Source organism: Gallus gallus, chromosome 8, assembly GCF_016699485.2.
Source record: "Gallus gallus isolate bGalGal1 chromosome 8, bGalGal1.mat.broiler.GRCg7b, whole genome shotgun sequence".
Classification (NCBI taxonomy): Eukaryota; Metazoa; Chordata; class Aves; order Galliformes; family Phasianidae; genus Gallus; species Gallus gallus.
The window spans coordinates 6,060,135-6,077,984 of NC_052539.1; the positions used below are offsets into that span (position 1 = coordinate 6,060,135).

The 17,850-nt window shown below is 47.2% G+C and overlaps 2 protein-coding genes and 1 long non-coding RNA gene across 11 annotated transcripts in view; 1 reads left to right on the forward strand and 2 right to left on the reverse strand.

Annotated features, from left to right (window-relative positions):
* Nucleotides 1-7,271, reverse strand: part of CEP350 (centrosomal protein 350) — a 65,759-nt gene extending 58,488 nt beyond the window's left edge. For 4 of the 6 annotated variants that reach the window (XM_046898222.1, XM_046898220.1, XM_046898221.1 and 1 more), the window contains exon 1: nt 5,029-5,207. The gene's annotated coding sequence lies outside the window, so the exon portion shown is untranslated. Of the gene's footprint in view, nt 1-5,028; nt 5,208-5,306; nt 5,507-7,178 lie in introns of those variants that run through there. The other 2 variants (XM_046898219.1, XM_015290494.4) reach the window with 2 other exon arrangements.
* On the forward strand, nt 5,584-16,101 carry LOC121111412. The gene is made up of 3 exons (XR_005861948.2): nt 5,584-7,314; nt 12,707-12,790; nt 15,647-16,101. It is a non-coding gene; the product is annotated as an uncharacterized LOC121111412 (long non-coding RNA).
* On the reverse strand, nt 9,731-16,932 carry TOR1AIP1 (torsin A interacting protein 1). 4 transcript variants are annotated; one of them, XM_015290502.4, is made up of 6 exons: nt 16,719-16,932; nt 16,110-16,178; nt 15,262-15,381; nt 14,734-14,790; nt 13,278-13,337; nt 9,731-12,234 (listed from the first exon to the last, which is right to left on the reverse strand). In XM_015290502.4, exons 1-6 carry the CDS (start codon nt 16,807-16,809, stop codon nt 11,435-11,437), a joined length of 1,197 nt encoding a protein of 398 aa, XP_015145988.1. In that variant the 5' UTR covers nt 16,810-16,932; the 3' UTR covers nt 9,731-11,434. The 4 variants fall into 4 exon arrangements, with proteins under 4 accessions (XP_015145988.1, XP_015145987.1, XP_422261.3 ...); XM_015290501.4 differs by lacking the exon at nt 16,719-16,932 and adding an exon at nt 16,349-16,569; XM_422261.8 differs by lacking the exon at nt 16,719-16,932 and adding an exon at nt 16,334-16,569.
* Between the last annotated feature and the right edge of the window lie 918 nt (nt 16,933-17,850).

Here is a 17,850-nt window from a genome sequence, read left to right on the forward strand (position 1 = left end):
CCAGTGCTGTATCACACTCCCTAGTGGTTACCCAAAGGCAAATGCTTGAAGCTGCTCTTGCTGCTTCCTCAAGGTGTGTGCATGGGGCTGGGGACAGGAGAACCACTGCCACCTGTGCTCCTACAGGGCACGGCTGGAGCTCCAAGGCCTGGCAGAGGCTGCACATCCTACTCCAGTGGCTCCCACTGTGCCCAGTCCTGCACAGTGCAGGCAGAGTCTGCGGGGAAACAGACACAGGGAAAGGCACAGGGAGACTGTTCCTGTTTTAAGCCTTCGCTTACAAATAACTGGAAGTTGGCTTCTGAATCCTTAAGACCCGCTGGAACTCCTGCCTACACAGCTACAGCTTTGTGCTACTGCCAGAACAGACACACACAGGTGGACAGACCTTGTCAAACAAACTAGTTTTCTGAGCAAGCCTGCTGAAAGTGATGGAATTTCTATTTAAAGGTGCCAGAAACACTTTCCATGACTCCTTAAATACCACACAGTACAATTTCTAATGATACACTTGAGTTCAGAATACAAATACATTCATCCACTCCATTTTCTGAAATCTGAGCTTTTACCATATTGCATTATTCCAAATAAACAGGAGCTCAAAACATCCATAATACATTAAGACTTCTTTTAAATGTTCATTTGGTACAAGGATAACCAGCATTTTGTTCTGCCTCAACATACGTTGAGAAAGCTTCCTCCCTTATAGCAGAAAGAAGCAGGTGATTTCCTGACCTTCCTCAGCACTGGGGATAAGTTCCGGTGCAACAAATACACATCTGCCCCAAATAAATATATTAAAAGCAAAAACAAACAAACAAACAACCCGCATACACATCTCCCATAGTCTTTTTGGACCTCTGAAGAGATTTCTGTAAGAAAGTTGGGGGTTTTTCTTCTCGTGCAATTTGAGTTGTGCCTCATGACACAGTCCCTGGCTTTGAACTACCCAGAGTGCCTGCACAGGTAGCTCTGCCTGCTATTGCATCCAAGCAGCTGCTACTGCTGTGACTCAGAAATTGTTTACTGGTCCGCACTGCTCTGGGCCCCATTGAGTAAGGCTGTGTGTGAGACAACAGGTAATTATGTGAGGCCGATGCAAAAGAATGCTGAAAGTAACCAACGAGGCACAACTGTTAGCTGCTCTGAATGAGTAATATTGTAGGCAATACTGTTTCGTCTTGCAACGCAAGCAGTAAATATACCAGAAGAACTCATGTTCTGGTTGTTAAGAAAATACAAGCTATGAACCAGAAAGATTCACTCATATGTATATGTATGTATGTATGCATGCGTGACTTTTGGTCTGTCTTAAGCTAGAAAAATATTTGAAAAGCTTTTAGGGATACTGAAGTAGTTAAAGAGAGCAACCAAGATACAGCACACATTCTCATACAGAAAAGCAGTAAGAAAAATGTGAAGTGCACATTGCTATCTCTGTTAACCAGGAAGATAAATGGCATCAGCTGCCCCACATCCATCAAACAGCAGAAAATTCAGCTGAGAAACACAAACACAAAGCACGAGTTGTAAGATGAAATCACCGACAACAGCCGGGTACCAAATTTGCATCCAAACTACACTGAAGATTCTCCAATGAATGAAACAACTGCCCAGAGAGCTGTGGATGCTCTGTCCCTGGAGGTGTTCAAGGCCAGGTTGGATGGAGCCCTGGGCAGCCTGCTCTGGGACCAGACCTGGAGGTTGGTGGCTCTGCCTGCGGCAGGGGGTTGGGGCTTGGTGATTCTTGAGGTCCCTTCCAACCCAAGCCATTCTATGATTCATTCTATGATTCCATGAAACATTATTGAACGTCCCTCTCTCCAGGCATAAGCTGAGGATGGATATTTGCAACGTTCTTCTGCTGTGAGAAGCCACGTCTGCTTGCAAAAGTGTCCCTCCTTCATCAAAAGCAATGCAAAAGCAATGGCTGGAGCTAAAAACTGAATTAGTGGTTTAGCCAAAAGTAAAATGCCTTGAACGTCTTACTGTGCTGCATCATGTACTAGGAGGTACTCTGAGGAAATCTAGTGAGATGAATGTTGTGACAGCTCACGTAACTCGATTCATTGTTCATGAAGACATCAGAGTACAAAGGCACAGACAATGCATCCATTTATTAAGGAGATGCACACGAGCGTTCCCCCATCCATCCATTCAGGAGTTCTGTACTGCCTTTGACTACAAAGATGTTTGCATTTATGACGGTGAAGAAAATCAGCAACACATTCTAATTTCAGAAAGATACAACACTTCTGTGTTTGTTTCCTCGGCCTTCATAACAGAAGTTCTCTGGTTTCATCTCCACTTACTGGAAACGGCATGCTAGAAGACTGCAACTCTTGCAGCCCACACTAAATCCATTCAGCAGAATAAGCCTGAGTCCTTCAGCAAGTCCTGCCCTGGAAAGGCCAGTGACCAGTAAAGACTGGTACCAGGACTTGCTGAGAAGACCTTTTTCTTGCACTAGATAGAAAACAATAAAATCTTCTCTTGTATTTAAATAACTACTGTACTGTCCCATCAAATGCTTCAAGTGCCCAAACATTAAATCCAGATTTTCCGATGTGACATGACAATTCCACCTGATGTGTTTTCCTGTTAACAAATGTAACACTTCTGGAAACCTTTTTGCCACAGATCACCCTTTGGTGAGGCTGTTCTCACACAGCTACAACACAGATAATTTCTTTCAGCATTCAGTAAGAATGACCCAGTATAACTGATTCATTAATTTATTTGCTCTATTCTTTCTGCAGTATATTGACAAAGGTTTCTCAGCTACGCATACAAGTAATTTTATTCTCAATAGAGCAGTCCATTAAAGCCTATTACATCATTAGCACAATGATACCCATATCTTTTCCAGGCACTTACATCTACAGATAATTTTTACATTCAGACATTCCGATCCAGCCACGTGCTTGAGATACTAGCAAAGTTCTCTCTCTACACTCAGCTTCTCCCACCATAATTACACTGCTGTGCTGGTTCTTACTACCACCACCTATACTGAATAGCACAAACTGCATTAGACCGAGTCCATCGGTAGCACATTTTAAACAACACTGCTGTACTGATAAAAAGAAGTCCTGTTCTTACCATGAGTTTATAAGGTACATGGAGCACATTCAGCAACTTGGCACTGATGAAGGAATGCACGTATTCCTCCCTAGCAATGCCGCTGCTCCCCCACGATAGCTGCAATGCTTGTCCAACTGCTCACTAAGGCAGGTCAGCTCACCGACCCTGCAGAACATCATTCACTTCTACTTTTCTGCTGGTTCTCCACCAGTTCAGCAAACTGGAGCAAGCTGCCACAGGGTCAGTGCCAGCGTGGGTCAGAGTGGGGAAAGAGAAGCATCAGCAAAACATTACACTTACTCACCTTACCCTGGGCAGTTTTGCTTACCTGCTGTGAATATAACACTGGAAAATACAGATCTATGTGCGCTAACACTCCAGACTTCAGCTGATACCAAACACGTGCCTAACGTAAAAGATAAACAGGACTACAGCCTCAACTGAGCACTCAAATCCAAAGAGAATCACCACGTCAACAGCTTGCTGCTCAGTTGTCAGACACAGAGTACCCACCCCAGTACAAACCAGCCGGGCATCTGGTAGATGAGTGCAAGAAAAAGCCAAAAACACATCATACCTGAGCCGCCACAAGTTGATTCTTTACAGTTGCAATTCCAACAACTCTTATCCATTAATTTAGTTCTCAACGGACACTTTCATTGCGGTGGCACAAATCACCTACAGAATTATTTCAAGGCTTGAAAGATGCTATCCACGTTGGGACCGTTTATATTCATAGTCTTGCCAGCGTTACAGTGACAAAACAGAGCTACACACCGGCTCAGCAAAAGAAGTTTGTGCAAACGTGATTTAGAAGTTACACATCACCTTGTTTTTTCAGAGACCCGTCACACCCAGGGGCTGTGCCAGAAGACCTGAACCAACAGCACTGCAGCTCCCACAGCACCCCGGCCCCCTGCAGAAATGTGTCACTGCTGCACAGGTTCAGTTGCTGCATTCAGCGGATGCAGCACACCTTTGTTCAAGGTAGCGTCACACGCAGAAACCGAAGCCTTCAACAGTGTCAGCGTGGCCACACCCTCGCTTGTATTTAATTATCTGAAGCATTACCTAATGAAGCTGCTGTAGCAACTGGAACGATGAGGAGCAGCGAGCACAGCAGCCTGGCCACACAGCCAGGCAGGACGGCAGAAGATTTGAGCTCGTGTAACGTAGCAAGCACACACTGGCTGCAGTTCTGTTTGCTAGCAGCAGACTCCTGAGCCGGCTCTCAGGTGTGTGCCGGGCAGCCCTGTGAAGCAATCTAAGATGACCAAACACGGGGCTGACTGGTGAGGCTGGGAGCTTTCAGCGATGGGGCACTGGAGAGCGTATTCAGCAGCAAAGCTATCCCAGACCGGGAGCTCCGAGGGCAGGCACGCGATGTGCCAGGAGACGCCCGGTTGCCGTGATACGGCTTACAGCCAGAGACAAACTATGCCAGACATCCACACCAACGGCGGGCCTCACAGCTCAGAAAACCACATCCACAGATGAAAAAGCCTCAGTCACATCGGCACAAAGCCCTCTACGCCAACGGCCGCCCAGCTGAAAGGCACAACGCGGTCACAGCTCGCTGGGGCAGCTGTCAGCCGGGCACAGCCGGACCCGGCGCCGGGCACGGGGCGCACTGAACGTTGCTAAGCGCTGTCACGGACAGGCCGAGCACGGGCAGCGGCTGCCAGCAGCTCCACGGAGCAGCGAGGCGGCTCAGGAGGAAGACCCGCGTCCGGTGTTTCCCCATACAAGGCGACAACCAGCAATGCCACAGAGACCCTACCCCGTCCCTTCCTCCGCCGCCCCTGGCTAAATCAACGAAAATAAGAGGGAAAGAGGGAGGCTGAAGGGAGCCCGGCCCGCTGACAGCCGCCGCACCGCCCGGCCCCGCAGCGGGACGCAGCCGGCAGCGCTGCCGGGCCTGGGCCGCTCCCGGCGCCTGCTCACCTGGTGGCAGCGGTTCCTCGCCGCCCACCGCCCGGGTCCCGGGGCATCACGCGAAAGCAGAGAAGGGTGTGCGGCCCGAGCTCGGCTCCGCAGCCCGCCGACGCGCGCTCCCTCAGCGGCGCCAGCCCACCGCCATTACCGGCCAGCGACTGACACGGAACGGCGGCGGCAGCGGCGGCGCGGGGCAGGGCGGGAGCGCCCGGTCAAGTCTCGCGAGAACCGGCGAGCCGCGACCTCCCCAACATGGCGGCGTCCGATAACGGCGCGCCGCTCCTCACCTCAGCGCCATGTTGTTTGTGGCGTGGCCTGTCCGTCCCGCTCCCGGCGAACAGCTCGGCTCCTACCTCGACTGGAGACCGGGCCGAGCCGGGGGAAGGGCTGAGGGCGGCGCCGGCTCGGCGCTGCCGCTTTCATGGTGCCCGCAGAGCCCACGCAGCGCCGCGCTTGGCCCGGGGCGAGACGGCGCCCGGCTGCGGGCGGGGCGGCCCGGCCCGGCCCTGTCCTGTCACGGGGCCGCTGTGCCTTCAGCGCCGCACGCAGCCGCCGCAAAGTGCTCTTTTCCGCCGCGTTCCTCACAGCTTGTGCTCTTTTCGCTCCGGCCCGACCCACTGGTTCAGCCCTCGTGCAGAGCGGCAGGGCTCGGTGCCTCGGGTTTGATGCAAGAACGGCACTTCGCAATGTTTACTGCAGCGGCGCCAGCGCTGATGCCGGCATGTTCCTGAGGCGGCCCCAGCCGAAACTGGGGCACCATCTTCATAAAAATCACACTTTTTTTCTTTCTTTTTTTTTTTGTTTTTCCTCCCCAAAATGAAAGCAGCTCCGGATGCCGTCTCCCCGCTTCCAAATTTAACGTTTAACCCACATTTCAAAAATAGGTCTGAGGCGTTATCCGGCTGCAGCAGAATTATTTCCATTGAAGAAGAAGGAAAGCCATTAGAATAGGAAAAAAAGAAATAATTTCTCCGGTTATTTTGGGAACGTCTCCTTGAGGGCCTGTCTGCAGCCTCGCCGGGCTCTGGTTTCCAGTAATTAGTGTGATGGTTTGATTACAGATGCCAAATTTCTTGGGGGAGCACTGGGGCGGAGTCCCATCTTCTGCAGCCCCTGAAGGAGCACTGAAATTACCGGAGCTTTGTCTTTCCTTTAGGGTTAAGCTATTTTTACATAACCCCCTCTTCTTGTGAATGGTGGACGTTCTGCACATAAATAATCCCAGTATGGGAACAACATGGGAAAGCAGCCCGAACACGGAGACCATTGCAGCTGCAGAGCTTAAGCAACTTCCAAACTTAATCATGTCACAATTACAGGGTACCCGTGGAGCCTTAATTTGGCTCCTTTACATACACAGTCTAATTACAGAGTGTGTTTTCCAGAGTAAGCATACCTCCTTTGAAAGAAGAGGTAAGCTTGAGATGGCAGCGGAAAATGCTTTTTGGTTGGGTATTTTTTTTCCAGATAAGAGAAAACAATAATTGGACACCGAAAGACACGCGCAGCTCTGATGGGAAAAAGTGGTAGGGAGTGCCTCGTTCCCTCTCAAGTCCTAAAAGAACAAACCTGCACCTTCCAAATGCAGGGAAAGACTGTTAGTAATAATGACAACTTCAGTCAATGCGGGCAATATTACTGCAGCGCATGAGAGCCCTGATCACAGAGAAGGGCAGATTACATTATTCCATTCCCCATCATCACCTGGTGTTTGCTTAAATTCAGTCATTAACATTGCTGCCTTGGCAGTCTAGTTAAATTATTCAGCACTTTTGTAATGCATTACCTTTTTAATTACGCTTTTAAACATAGCTTCTCGTTTCTGCTTGGAAGCAGTTCATCTAGTTCCAGGCTCCTTTTCGTTTTCAGACAAACAGGGAATCGCATTAGAATTTTCTCAAACATGGAAATCATTTCTCAGCCAGCCAAAATTATAAGGCAGTGTTTGTCGACTGTGTTTTTGCATCTGTACGGCTTCTACTTATTCTCTTTATTCGTGGAACTTAATCGTAAAGCTTTGTATTACTTTTTTTAAGCTCCCTACCAATGGGCATAGAATTCTGTCAGGCAGTCCTCATACTGAAACAAGAGAGAAATTTACAACCAATGCAGTTCCCTTAGTGAAATTCTCTAAGATTAGAAATAAGGAGGCCGTTTACCTGCAAACAGCTGCAGCCGGGAGAAAAGGAAGGACTCTCATCCCAATTCAGTTTGATGAACTGCTCGTTACGCTGCGAAGCAATGGAGACACTGCTGTGAGCACTCCCCAGGAGCTGGAAGCGGTGGATGGATACAGTAAGTCAGGGCTAAACAGCCACAATCTCATCTTACACTAACTTTGTTATTGCATCTTCAAGAGAGAGGTTTGGAAAGTTTTCCACTCCATACTACTCTTGCACACCCCTTCTAAAATTAGAAAGGGGCAGCTGGCTACTGCAGCCAAAAGGGCTGCTAGATCCCCCCCCAGCCTCCCTCCCCACTTTCTTTGACTGGCGTGGCTCCCAAGAGCCAGAGAGGAATTTGGGGAAGGGTGCTTCCACCTGTTGAACGTGGAATGAGGTCGTCCAGGCTCTCCGTTATAAATCCAACTGTCAGGCACTGACAATAAAACAGGACACAGGACAGCTGTGAGAACTACAGGAACTCCCCCTCCCCCCTTTTCCTTCTACATACTGGTACCATTTTGCAGTTTGTCTTACAGCAGCGTGAAAAATTGTTCTCTGTGTGATGTGTGCTTAGAAAACAGAAGGGCTCACTATGCATCACCTCAGATTTGTTCTCATATTTTGCAGCTGGGCTACAGGGTCTTAGTGCACAATCTGGCAAATTGTTCATATGCTGTTGTGCATCTCTAAAGCCAGATTTTTTTTCCAAGTACATAAAAGCTATTGCATATAGCTCTGCTCTGTACAGCAAATACTTGTATGCCTACCTTAATGGAGAGCTCACCTCGCCTTTTGCACCCAGTTTGAGCTGATTTGATTATCAGTTCTAAACAAACACATCTTTCAAAAAAGAATATTGAATCCATGATTTTTTTTGTGGGGAAAAATTGTTCAGAATTCCTCTGCTCAGTGCAGTGTGACTGAAAACAGGGTGCGAGAGACAAGGTAACAACAGATGAGGCAGTGCATTGCCCTAAGCCCCTTTTAAATCAGGCACTGCTGAAGGCCAAACAGGTATTGCTTTCCTCTAGGCAACAGCAAGAGTTGCAGAAGAGGGCCCACGTTCCACTTTCTGCATGTCCTGGCTGCCTGCAGGGCACTCTCGCCAGCTTGCAACAGAAGGAGCAGTTTGCACTGGGATAAGAACCCTACTGGGGCAAAAATCAAGTTTCTCATTCCCATGTGCCTCACTCCCATTTTCCAATCCAACTTGCAGCGTTCTGGAAAATAAGTGTTCTGAAGTGTGTTGTTTGCAAATTGGTTTGACTGGTCCTGCTCCTCTAGAATCACATTTTACCCAGAGTTTGTATACTCTACGTCCACAGAACAAGAATCATCCCCTTTCCACCCTTAAGTCTAGACCTAGTCTCTTTGCTGTCTGTAACCACGTCTTTGCAATCACAGTCTGTTTAATTTGCTGTTGACAATTAGGGACAAGCAGCTTCAGAAATTAGATTTCTCTGGAAGAAGCTAAAGTATTTTATTGTTTCAAGAACATCAACAGGCTCCATTTGCTGCAGGCAATGAAATAATAAGACAAGGAGGGTAATAATCGGCTGCCTGTGAGCAACAGGCATACTACTCTTCACCTCTGGCTGAGGAGGAGTTACTTAACAAGATCTTCATTAAGTACCTATAGATCCTTGATAAGAGCCTTTCTTTAAAGGACAAAGCCACGAACGGGACCTACTTCTTTGGCAGCAGGAACAGCCTTCTAATTCCAACCCTTCCCACTCGTCCAGAATGGGCTGTGTATAGCATTTTGCTTTTAATTTATTTTTCCAGACTAAGCAGCATACCATATATTTGGAAGTACACCTCACATTTCTTGCAATTAACAAAAAAAAACCCCACAATTATTGTCTGACACAACACCAAGGGGAGCATTGAGTCTTCAGTTTCCAGACACCTTCCTATTTTGTCTTGAAACAGGGGAACACAGCCCTTTAATCTCATGGGAGACAGCATTAGAAAAAGAAACTGAATCACATGTGTTTTATTAGTAATGACAGCATAAATCTCCCATCACTGTGGCATAGCTTAGTCTTTTTTTGTGCATGGCAATTCTGCTAAGTTCATCCTTTTTTTTTTTCCCAAGCTAGTTTTCAGTTAAGACCTGTCCCTCAGGCCTGATCACAGCACGCTAACTTGGCACAGCAGAGGTACAGGAATGTGCAGCTAGAAGTGGGCCAACAATGGACTCATCCCTTCAGTCATCTGACTGATATCAGACAAATGAAACGAGTGAACCATATCCTAACTTTGAATCAGAACTGAGAAATAGCACAAGGACACCAAGCATGAGAAAATTCAGAGCTATTACAATTTCCTGAGTGGTGCCCAGTCAGGGAACAGCCCAGATACCATCAAATACATACATCTGCATCCCAATAGCTATCACTCCACTCAAGTTTCTTAGGGCTTCTGAATTTTGCAAAAGGTTTCATTTTAGGTGTCTGTATGTGGTCAAAGGTAAAGGGAACAGTCTTAAATAGGTGAACAAGAAATTCTGACCATATGACATTCAACAGGCAAATCTCACAATGTTTTATAAAACAAGTAAATTTATGTTTAATGATTACTAAAGTAGTTTACAATAACATACAAGCAGATACATTATCAGGATACACTCAGAAATAGGTCACAGTTTGTTTTTTTTCTTTAAAAAAAAAAGCATTTGTCCAGTGAAATGTTCAAAATGTAAATGCCATCTTTTTCTTCCTGAGCTACTCTTAGACATCTAGAACAGCAGCACTCCCATGTCTTCTTACTGTTTGTATTCTCATTAAAATAAGAACTGGTATTCAGTACTGGCTCTCAGTGGTAAACACAACTCCACCACTGGCTCAAGCAACCACAGCACGCTCTCTCTCTCCCCCCCCCCCCATCTGCACTCTTTTATACACTTAGGGTGATTTTGGTCAATTCCACACCAGACCCAAATCTGTGCTAGCACAACAAAGCCAGAAGCTCCAGCACTTCCAAGATGTTCTCCTTGACAACATGACAGCTCAAGGGACTTGTGAGTAAAGGATGGACCCAAGAACCACTGAGCTCTCAGCTGTTACAAGAAAATGACCTATTCATTTGAGAGCAGTATTCATACATTCCTCCATACTCAAAACTGAATACATGCAGACCCATGGTTTAACAGCATACACGAATAGTAATGAAATGGAAGTGCTGCAATTCACTTTTTTTTTTTTTACAAGAAATATTTACAACAGAAAGACATTTTTAGCCTGGTATGAGGGATTCCTGGCAGGAGGCACTCTAAAATGTATTTTAAAAAACATGCATTGCGAATCTGTTCTTCACTAAAAGCTTATGCAGCAAGCAGCAGGTTATACACAGGCACATGAGAAAAAAAGATTTATTTTCTAGTTTACAGGGTACCACAAATAAATACATTCTCTTAATGCAAAAATAATTATCTTCCTAAGGTGAGAAATAATTATGTCTGCCTAAGGATTTATTTGAAAAGGAGATGTAACATTTAGTACACACATGGTAGGCATTTTTTTTTTCCAATTCTCTTCAAACTTTAAGACTTGCAGAACTTCTGCAGCAGTGATGCAAAGAGATGCTGAGGAATCACTTAACTAACATCTGCTACCAGTGTCAAGCTAATACTTTGTACCTCAGCTTCTCTCACTCTCCAAACTGGTCAGGGCAGGCTCACTTGAGGAAGAAATGCTTGCTGAAACATTCTCTACAAGTCACAAACCTCTCAGGCAATTCTGCCGTTTCAAGAAGTCTCCAGAGTTAGCTGACATCTATGCTGTGATTAGATGGATTCGTGTCACTTCATCATCGTTAATGTATTCCGAGAAAGGTAAATTCTGTCCAATTAAGGTTTTTGTCTCGTTACCTTATCACACATGATACTAGCTTTACCTATCAGCAGAAAAGGATCTTCAGAGCAAAGACAGCAGCGCACCAAGACAACTTCACAAGCAGATGAGTGGTTCTGCAGTGGCACACACTTGCTTCTAATTCCGAGACACCAAACCTGAGTAAGTCACTGAAGACAACTTACCAAAAACTAGCAAGTTCCTTGCTTACATTCTGCAGGTTTTGTTCAGAGTCCCAGTCCCAGCTACTCAAGCAGAAGTAACCCCTGCCACTTGATGAAGTTTCTTTGCACAGAAACTGTGTGTGTCAGAGCTCAACAGCTGCAGTTCTTCCCTGTTCAGCCATCACATCACATTTTCTGTCTTCCTCCTCTCTGAAGGCCACTCTAAAACCTGTTATGTGCATCCCTCTATAGGGAGGCCCTTTTCAGGCCAAACAGGCAAGACAAGATGAGAAATACGGCTCCACAATCCACTCAGCTTATCTGTATCTATGCTGTTAAAAGAACTAGGAGCATCTGAGCTAGTGAACTTGGTCCAAAGGAAATCCCGCACCTTCTCCTCAACTTCTTTCAAGGTGAGGCTTCTTCTCAGTGACTGCTCATCCAGGAGAACTGTCAGCAGAAGAGCCACATCCTTAAATGCTGCATTTTCGTGGTCACAGTACTTGTAGAAGATCAAGGTGGAGCCTGCAGGCAGTAACTCAAAACGATGCACCACTGCTACCTTCTTGCCTTCCCTGAACCCTGAGCTGAGCTCATCATCTACCTCCAGCTTAACAACATCACTGTCCAGTATGGCTTTGTCAGCCCCATTAATTTTGATTGTAGTTCCATTCTGGGAGAATGCAAAAGCGTTGGCGATCTCATCACTAAGACACCTCAGTGCTTTCTCAGCTTCTTGGCCAGCTGTGAACAGTAAGATGGCTGGCTCCAAATGCAGGTGGGAAGTATTCAGGTGCCTCTCAAGGAACACATGGGTTCTTTTCCACAGATTGGGGTCCTGACTTTGGTATGTATTTCTGAGTTTCTTCATCCGGGTCCGAAACGCCTGTAGAATTTGAGTATTTCTAATTGACAAAGTTGCATCTGGAAGGTTTAGTCCTTTAATCCACAGGATGGAAAACAAGGAGATACTAACTAACAGAACAAGTAACAAAGTCCATCCCTTGGGAAATCCACTCTGTGATCCATCCTCTATAGAAAACAGGAGCAAACAAACAAACAAACAAAAGAAAATAAGAAAATACAGCAGAAGTTAATGAACTCATCTCACTCTTAAGCTACTAGTACAGTAGTTGAAAATTAAAAATGTTCTAGTTTAAAAGAAAACTCCTCTAATTTCACTTTTTCAGGTTAAAAGAAGTGGTGTGAAATCCTCACTTCTTCAGCAACATAGCAACATGTCATCATTACACGTTAATCTGAAAATGCTTCAAAATAACAAAAGACACTGGACATTCTTCTGAAAAGGAGCTGAAAGCTCCACCCTTCCTTCAACCAAATCCAAACTCAGCTTAAAATGGTGCTCAAAAAGGTCAACTTTGTTCTTCCATTTAGTTTCTGTAGAAAGAGCCTGATAGAAAACCTGGCAGTACCAGAACAACTTCTGCTGCTGTTTCTCCTCCCTGTCCTCTTAAGTATTAACACGCATTATTTGTATCTCAAGCACAGGTGCTCAATTCTACCAGAGAATGTGGGTTCTCAACCACTTCACAAAGAGGACACATGGCAAACAGTGCACAGGAGCACAGTGAGTATCAGAAACTTCATTTTGGTTCTCAATTAGAACAGCTAAACTAACACGTGTTTGACCTACTGCAAGCATAATGCTCAATTCTGTCCCCAGTAAAACCCATAATAAAACAGACAGAGTTCTCTGGCAACAAAGAGCTATACTTTATACTAGATTGTTGGGGATTTTGTGGGTTTTTTGCATTTTGTTTTTCAACGCCCTAACCTTTATCAGGACAGCAACACAACAGCTATTAAATAACACCACTAGGTCCGCCTCAATTTTAACTGCAATGCTAATCTTGTAGACAGTACAGGTGGAAGATGTTCAAATGGTGGTGAAAACACTTCCCCATCCATCACACAAGACTCTTCCTTCCTTAGTACTGAAAACACCCATCGTAGTGAGCAAGGCATCTGTTCTGTTAAGGATGCTCAGTTTGAGCAAGCCAGCAAATGGTTAAAATAACACACGTGTGAAATAGAAGTGAAAGCAGAAGTCTTACTTTTGGCTAAGTGCTGTGACTGCTTCCCTGTGCTGGGCTGATCTCGGAATTTACTTCTGCCTGTCGAGATTAAGAAAGGAACATGAGAAAAATATAGAAGACAACAATTATAACCAGTCTTCCAGCGGGGAGAGGGCTTACAGTAAGACTGTAATCAGGGATATGCATTCTCCAGAAACCTGCAATACCTAGGAAGGGTCACGTTTCCTTCTCTAAATCCAATTTCTGTCTAATTAACAATAGCAAGTTAGCATGGTGCCAAAAACTTCAATGCAGATTGGGCAGGCCTGTTATCACAATCAGATCATGGCCCCATACTGTGCACCAAAAACTGCTGAGGTTTCAACTTAAAATATACTATTGGTCTATTTATTCAAATGGATTCAGACAACAAAGTATTGCAGGCATTATCCATCATAGCAACTTTCCCAAGAGACCTGTATGAAAATATATACACACACACACACACACAGTGCAATTATTGGTCAGCATATTTTCTTCATTTAGTCTGTTAATTAAGAAGACATGAGAATTTCTGGCTCCTTGAAAACTACAGCAACTGGTTTCAAAGCTGAAGGCTCTTTAATAATATATAACTAAATCAGGATACTGTCAATGACACTACTGAGAATAAACTGAACAAACTCACCCTGTAGTTACTTCAAGAACACCAAAATAAATACAGCAGCCTTGCTTCTGTATGAACATAATGACAGTAGGTGCTAAAAGCAGTTCTGGTTTAAGTTGGAGCTGTAATGGCTAAATGAGCAACTCTGTTCTGCAACTCTCTGACACCCTCAACAGGGCACAGGCAGACTCTGTCCAAGCACTCTTCCAAGAGGAAAAAAGCCAACAAACACCAACCAACACACACACGCACACACACACACACCAAGCAAACAAACCAACCAGTAAAGAACCCCCTCTCCCATCCAAAAGCACAGAAATCTAAAACAAGGAATCAGTCATTAGATGAACAGACTGAAGCTTATCAGCACAGAAGGATGCTGTTCCTCTCCAGGAGTATCAGACATCTAGTTCAAACTGCAGCAAACTACAGAGGAAGGTGATGTCTGTACACACTAATTCACTGATACCAAAAGTGAAGGTTGTGTTCCTCACCTTAACCTTACAATACCCCTGGTTTGGTGCTCTGCACTTACTGATTGCTCCATGAGTCAACTCAACTCAGCCAAAAAGCAACAAAAAAAAGTGAGGGTGGGGTGGGGAGGAGTCATTTTCTATTGGGTCAACAAGTTGAATAACCTCATAGAAATAGAAAAGTCCAGCTCTGGCACAGAGCAGCTTCTCCAGCTTGTGTGTGGGCCTGCCTTCTGACTCCCTGCACTCCCAGACAGAGAGTTGCAAGGCACAAGAAAAATACAAGCAGAGGAAAAGAACTCCATAGCATTCTCATATTTACAGGGAAGGACTTGGTATCTGTTTTTCCACTTACTCTGTGATTTTGTAGCATGGTACTCTTGAGTTTTCTCAGAGAAGTCAGCCTTACTTTCTGAAACCAAAGCAAAAATGTTATAAATAAAACTGTGATCCCATCAGATTTTACCATAGTAAGACATTTCCAATGCGTGTTTAGGTTTTGCTATGAATTCTTTAGAGGTTATCAGGGAAGGAGTGCACAGTATACAGCCAAACCAGACCTGCTCCATGTGATAGCCTCTCAGACTCCTCCGTAAAGGAGAAAAGCCACCACACCTAACAGGAAGGGCCTGCCACCTGGTTCATGCCTATACTGTGTCAGTCTGCACTCACAATTGCTTTCAGTGCTCGCTCACAAGCAATGAATTTATCTGTGATTAAGCAATTACTGATTGAATGAATGCAAGCAACTCCCCCCAAAACAATACTTTATACATCTTCATCCATTCAGGTTTCAGCTCAACTCCTTTGGTATCATTTGAGTACAATTAAGCAACCATGTATTACATCACAGGAAAAGCAATGACAAAACTGGCATTGTTACCTTTCAACGGTGTATAAGCATTAGGCTGATCCCCTGCTGGATTCTTGGGTTCACTCACATCATAATCATTCACTTTTTCCTTTGCTGGGCTCTCCGGCAGGAAGGAAGACGAAGAACCACCTGTTAGGTAGGAAAAAGAGATAAGAAGAGGCCTGATGTAATTGCAGTATGACTTGTGCTCATCACATCCCAAAACCAATGGACAAGAAACAGTTTTAGGATGTATATGATCTACGTCTGTGTTTTTCTAGTGATCTCCCAAGAGTTACTTCCTTGACACCCAAAAGCAACTAAGAATTGAAAAGCTTATGGCAGATGGGATTCACTGCAAACACAGCTGTCCATGCTGCCACACAGATTTATTTTGTTTTTGTTTTTTTTTAAGAGCCCATGGCTTAAAAACACTTCAGAGCAAGACAGCACGTGCTGCTTCCCTCTGGGGCACCCACGTCCCTCTCTGAACCCCTCTGGCAGCTGGGAAGACGTGTACCCACACCGACAGTGTTTGTCCAACCCTGCAGCCACGGAGAGGCCAAAACCCAACTCAGTGAGCACTGCCAACAGAAAGAATAAAGTCCAGCGAGGTGACAGAAGCCACAAAGCAAAGGTCAGGGCCGGCCGACCAGCCAAAAACAGCACCGAAAAGGCGCTCACAGAAACGGAGGCTTGGAAAGAAAGCCACCTTTAAGGCTACCCAACAGCAGCCGCAGCGCCGCACTACGCAGTGCCACCGCCTCCTGCGGCCCACCGAGCGACCTCCCTGCCACCCCCCGCGCAGCCACAAGGACGCTTCAGCTCAGCAGGGGACCGGACCCGGGGGGCAGGGGAGCAGCCGGGCCGGGACTCACCTACCACCCTGCAGGCGCGGATGGGGGGCCGGGTCAGGCTGCCCGGGCTGCCGAAGGCCGGCTCGCCTCCTGCAACGAGATACCGCTTCTTGATTCCGCTGCCGCACGTCCCCCTCCCAACTCCCCGCCCGCTTCCCTAATCCGCCCGCCCGCCCCACTCCGCGCCGCCCCGCCGCGCCTCAAACCGCAGAATTCACCGCGCTACGCCCGCCCGCGCCGCTCACCCTCCTGCGCCCCACCGGAGTCAGGCTCGGCCTCGGCCGCGAACCGGGGGCTCTTCCGCCTGTGTTTCAGCTCCGGGGCGTGCGGCGGAGCCTGCTCCTCGCCGTCCCCTACCATCCCGTCCGCCGCTCCGCGCAGCGCCGAACCTGCCGCCTTTCCGCAGCGGGGGCGGCTCCGCCAACCTCACTTCCCCAGGCGGGGAGAGCTGCGCGCCCGCCGCTTCCGCGTCACGTGGGACAGCAGCCAGCGCGCGCTCCGCCGCCTTTATTTCCGGCCGCGCCCCACGTGACGCGGCTGAGGGGTGGGCGGGCCGCGGGGTGTCGTACAGCGCGGTGTTAATGGCGCTCTGCGGCTCCTGTCCGCTCTGTCCACCGTGCTGTTTCTTACCTATGGCCACGGTGCGAGACGGATGGCACCCAAGGGCAGAACGCTGGGGGAGATCGTGTTCTATGCAGGTTCTGACCTTGGCTTCTTGCATAACAGAGCCAAGAAGGGAGCGCAGCTCACTGTAGATAAGTCACTTAGGCTTTTTCCTTTACGCTTTGCCATTCTTCCTGTTCTGACAGCCCTCTGCTGTACCCGGTGAGACGTTGTTCACGACGAAAGAATTTGCTGAGTCTGCCTAGAAGGGAGGCGGACTCTGTCCCCGGCGCCTACAGAGGCTTTGTGGTTAACAGAGGGAGCTGCTGCCGGCTTTACTGCAGGGGGGGCGCGGGGGGCATCCACTGGCTGTTCCCATCCACAGGAATGCAAACGGGATGGCACACACATCCCCTGCTGGCTTTAACATCCCCTAGTGGGTTAACCTAGGTGTATGTCCAGCCACTCTCTCAGTCCCGCTCCTCTGCAGGACAAGGGGAGGGGATAAGAGGAAAAATAAGCCTCGGGGCTCGGGATAAAAGCAAAACCTGCTAATAGAAGCAGTGGGAAAATCAATTATTCTGTAAAGCACAGCATTTGCTGCCACGAAGAGAGCGATCTGCATCCCACCCGGGCCCTGTACGTCCCCATAGTCCAGCTCTGGGTGTGGGAGCACAAAGAGCAGAGCACGGAACAGCTTTTGTTCACCTCAGCGACACCTCCCATAGCTCAGTACATCTCCCCCAAGTCCTGCACTGGCTGCTGATGGACCCGGTGACCAGAAACGAGTTTGATCCTTCCCGACACTCTGCCTTCATTGCCCCACTGCCAATAAGGACTGGAGATTTCCCACATACGCAGCGTTAAAAATGTTATATTTTCAACCCACTTGAACTTGACCTGCTGTCTGCTGTGTAGGTGTGTAAAGTTCTGGCAACAGAAGGGTTTGGTGAGCAGCGGCTCCACGTGGATCAAACCCCAACCGTCAGCCTTCTGCTCCCCAAACCAAAGAGCTCCAGACACGGCCTCTGCTTCACACCAGCACCGCTTCACTTGCCTTTCCTTGTGCTTTGCTTCAGCCATTTGGTGCTGGGCTGTATCGAGGGTGTTGGTAAGCAGGTTGTAGCCTGATGTGGGGGGCTGCAGCCTCTTGCCCTTG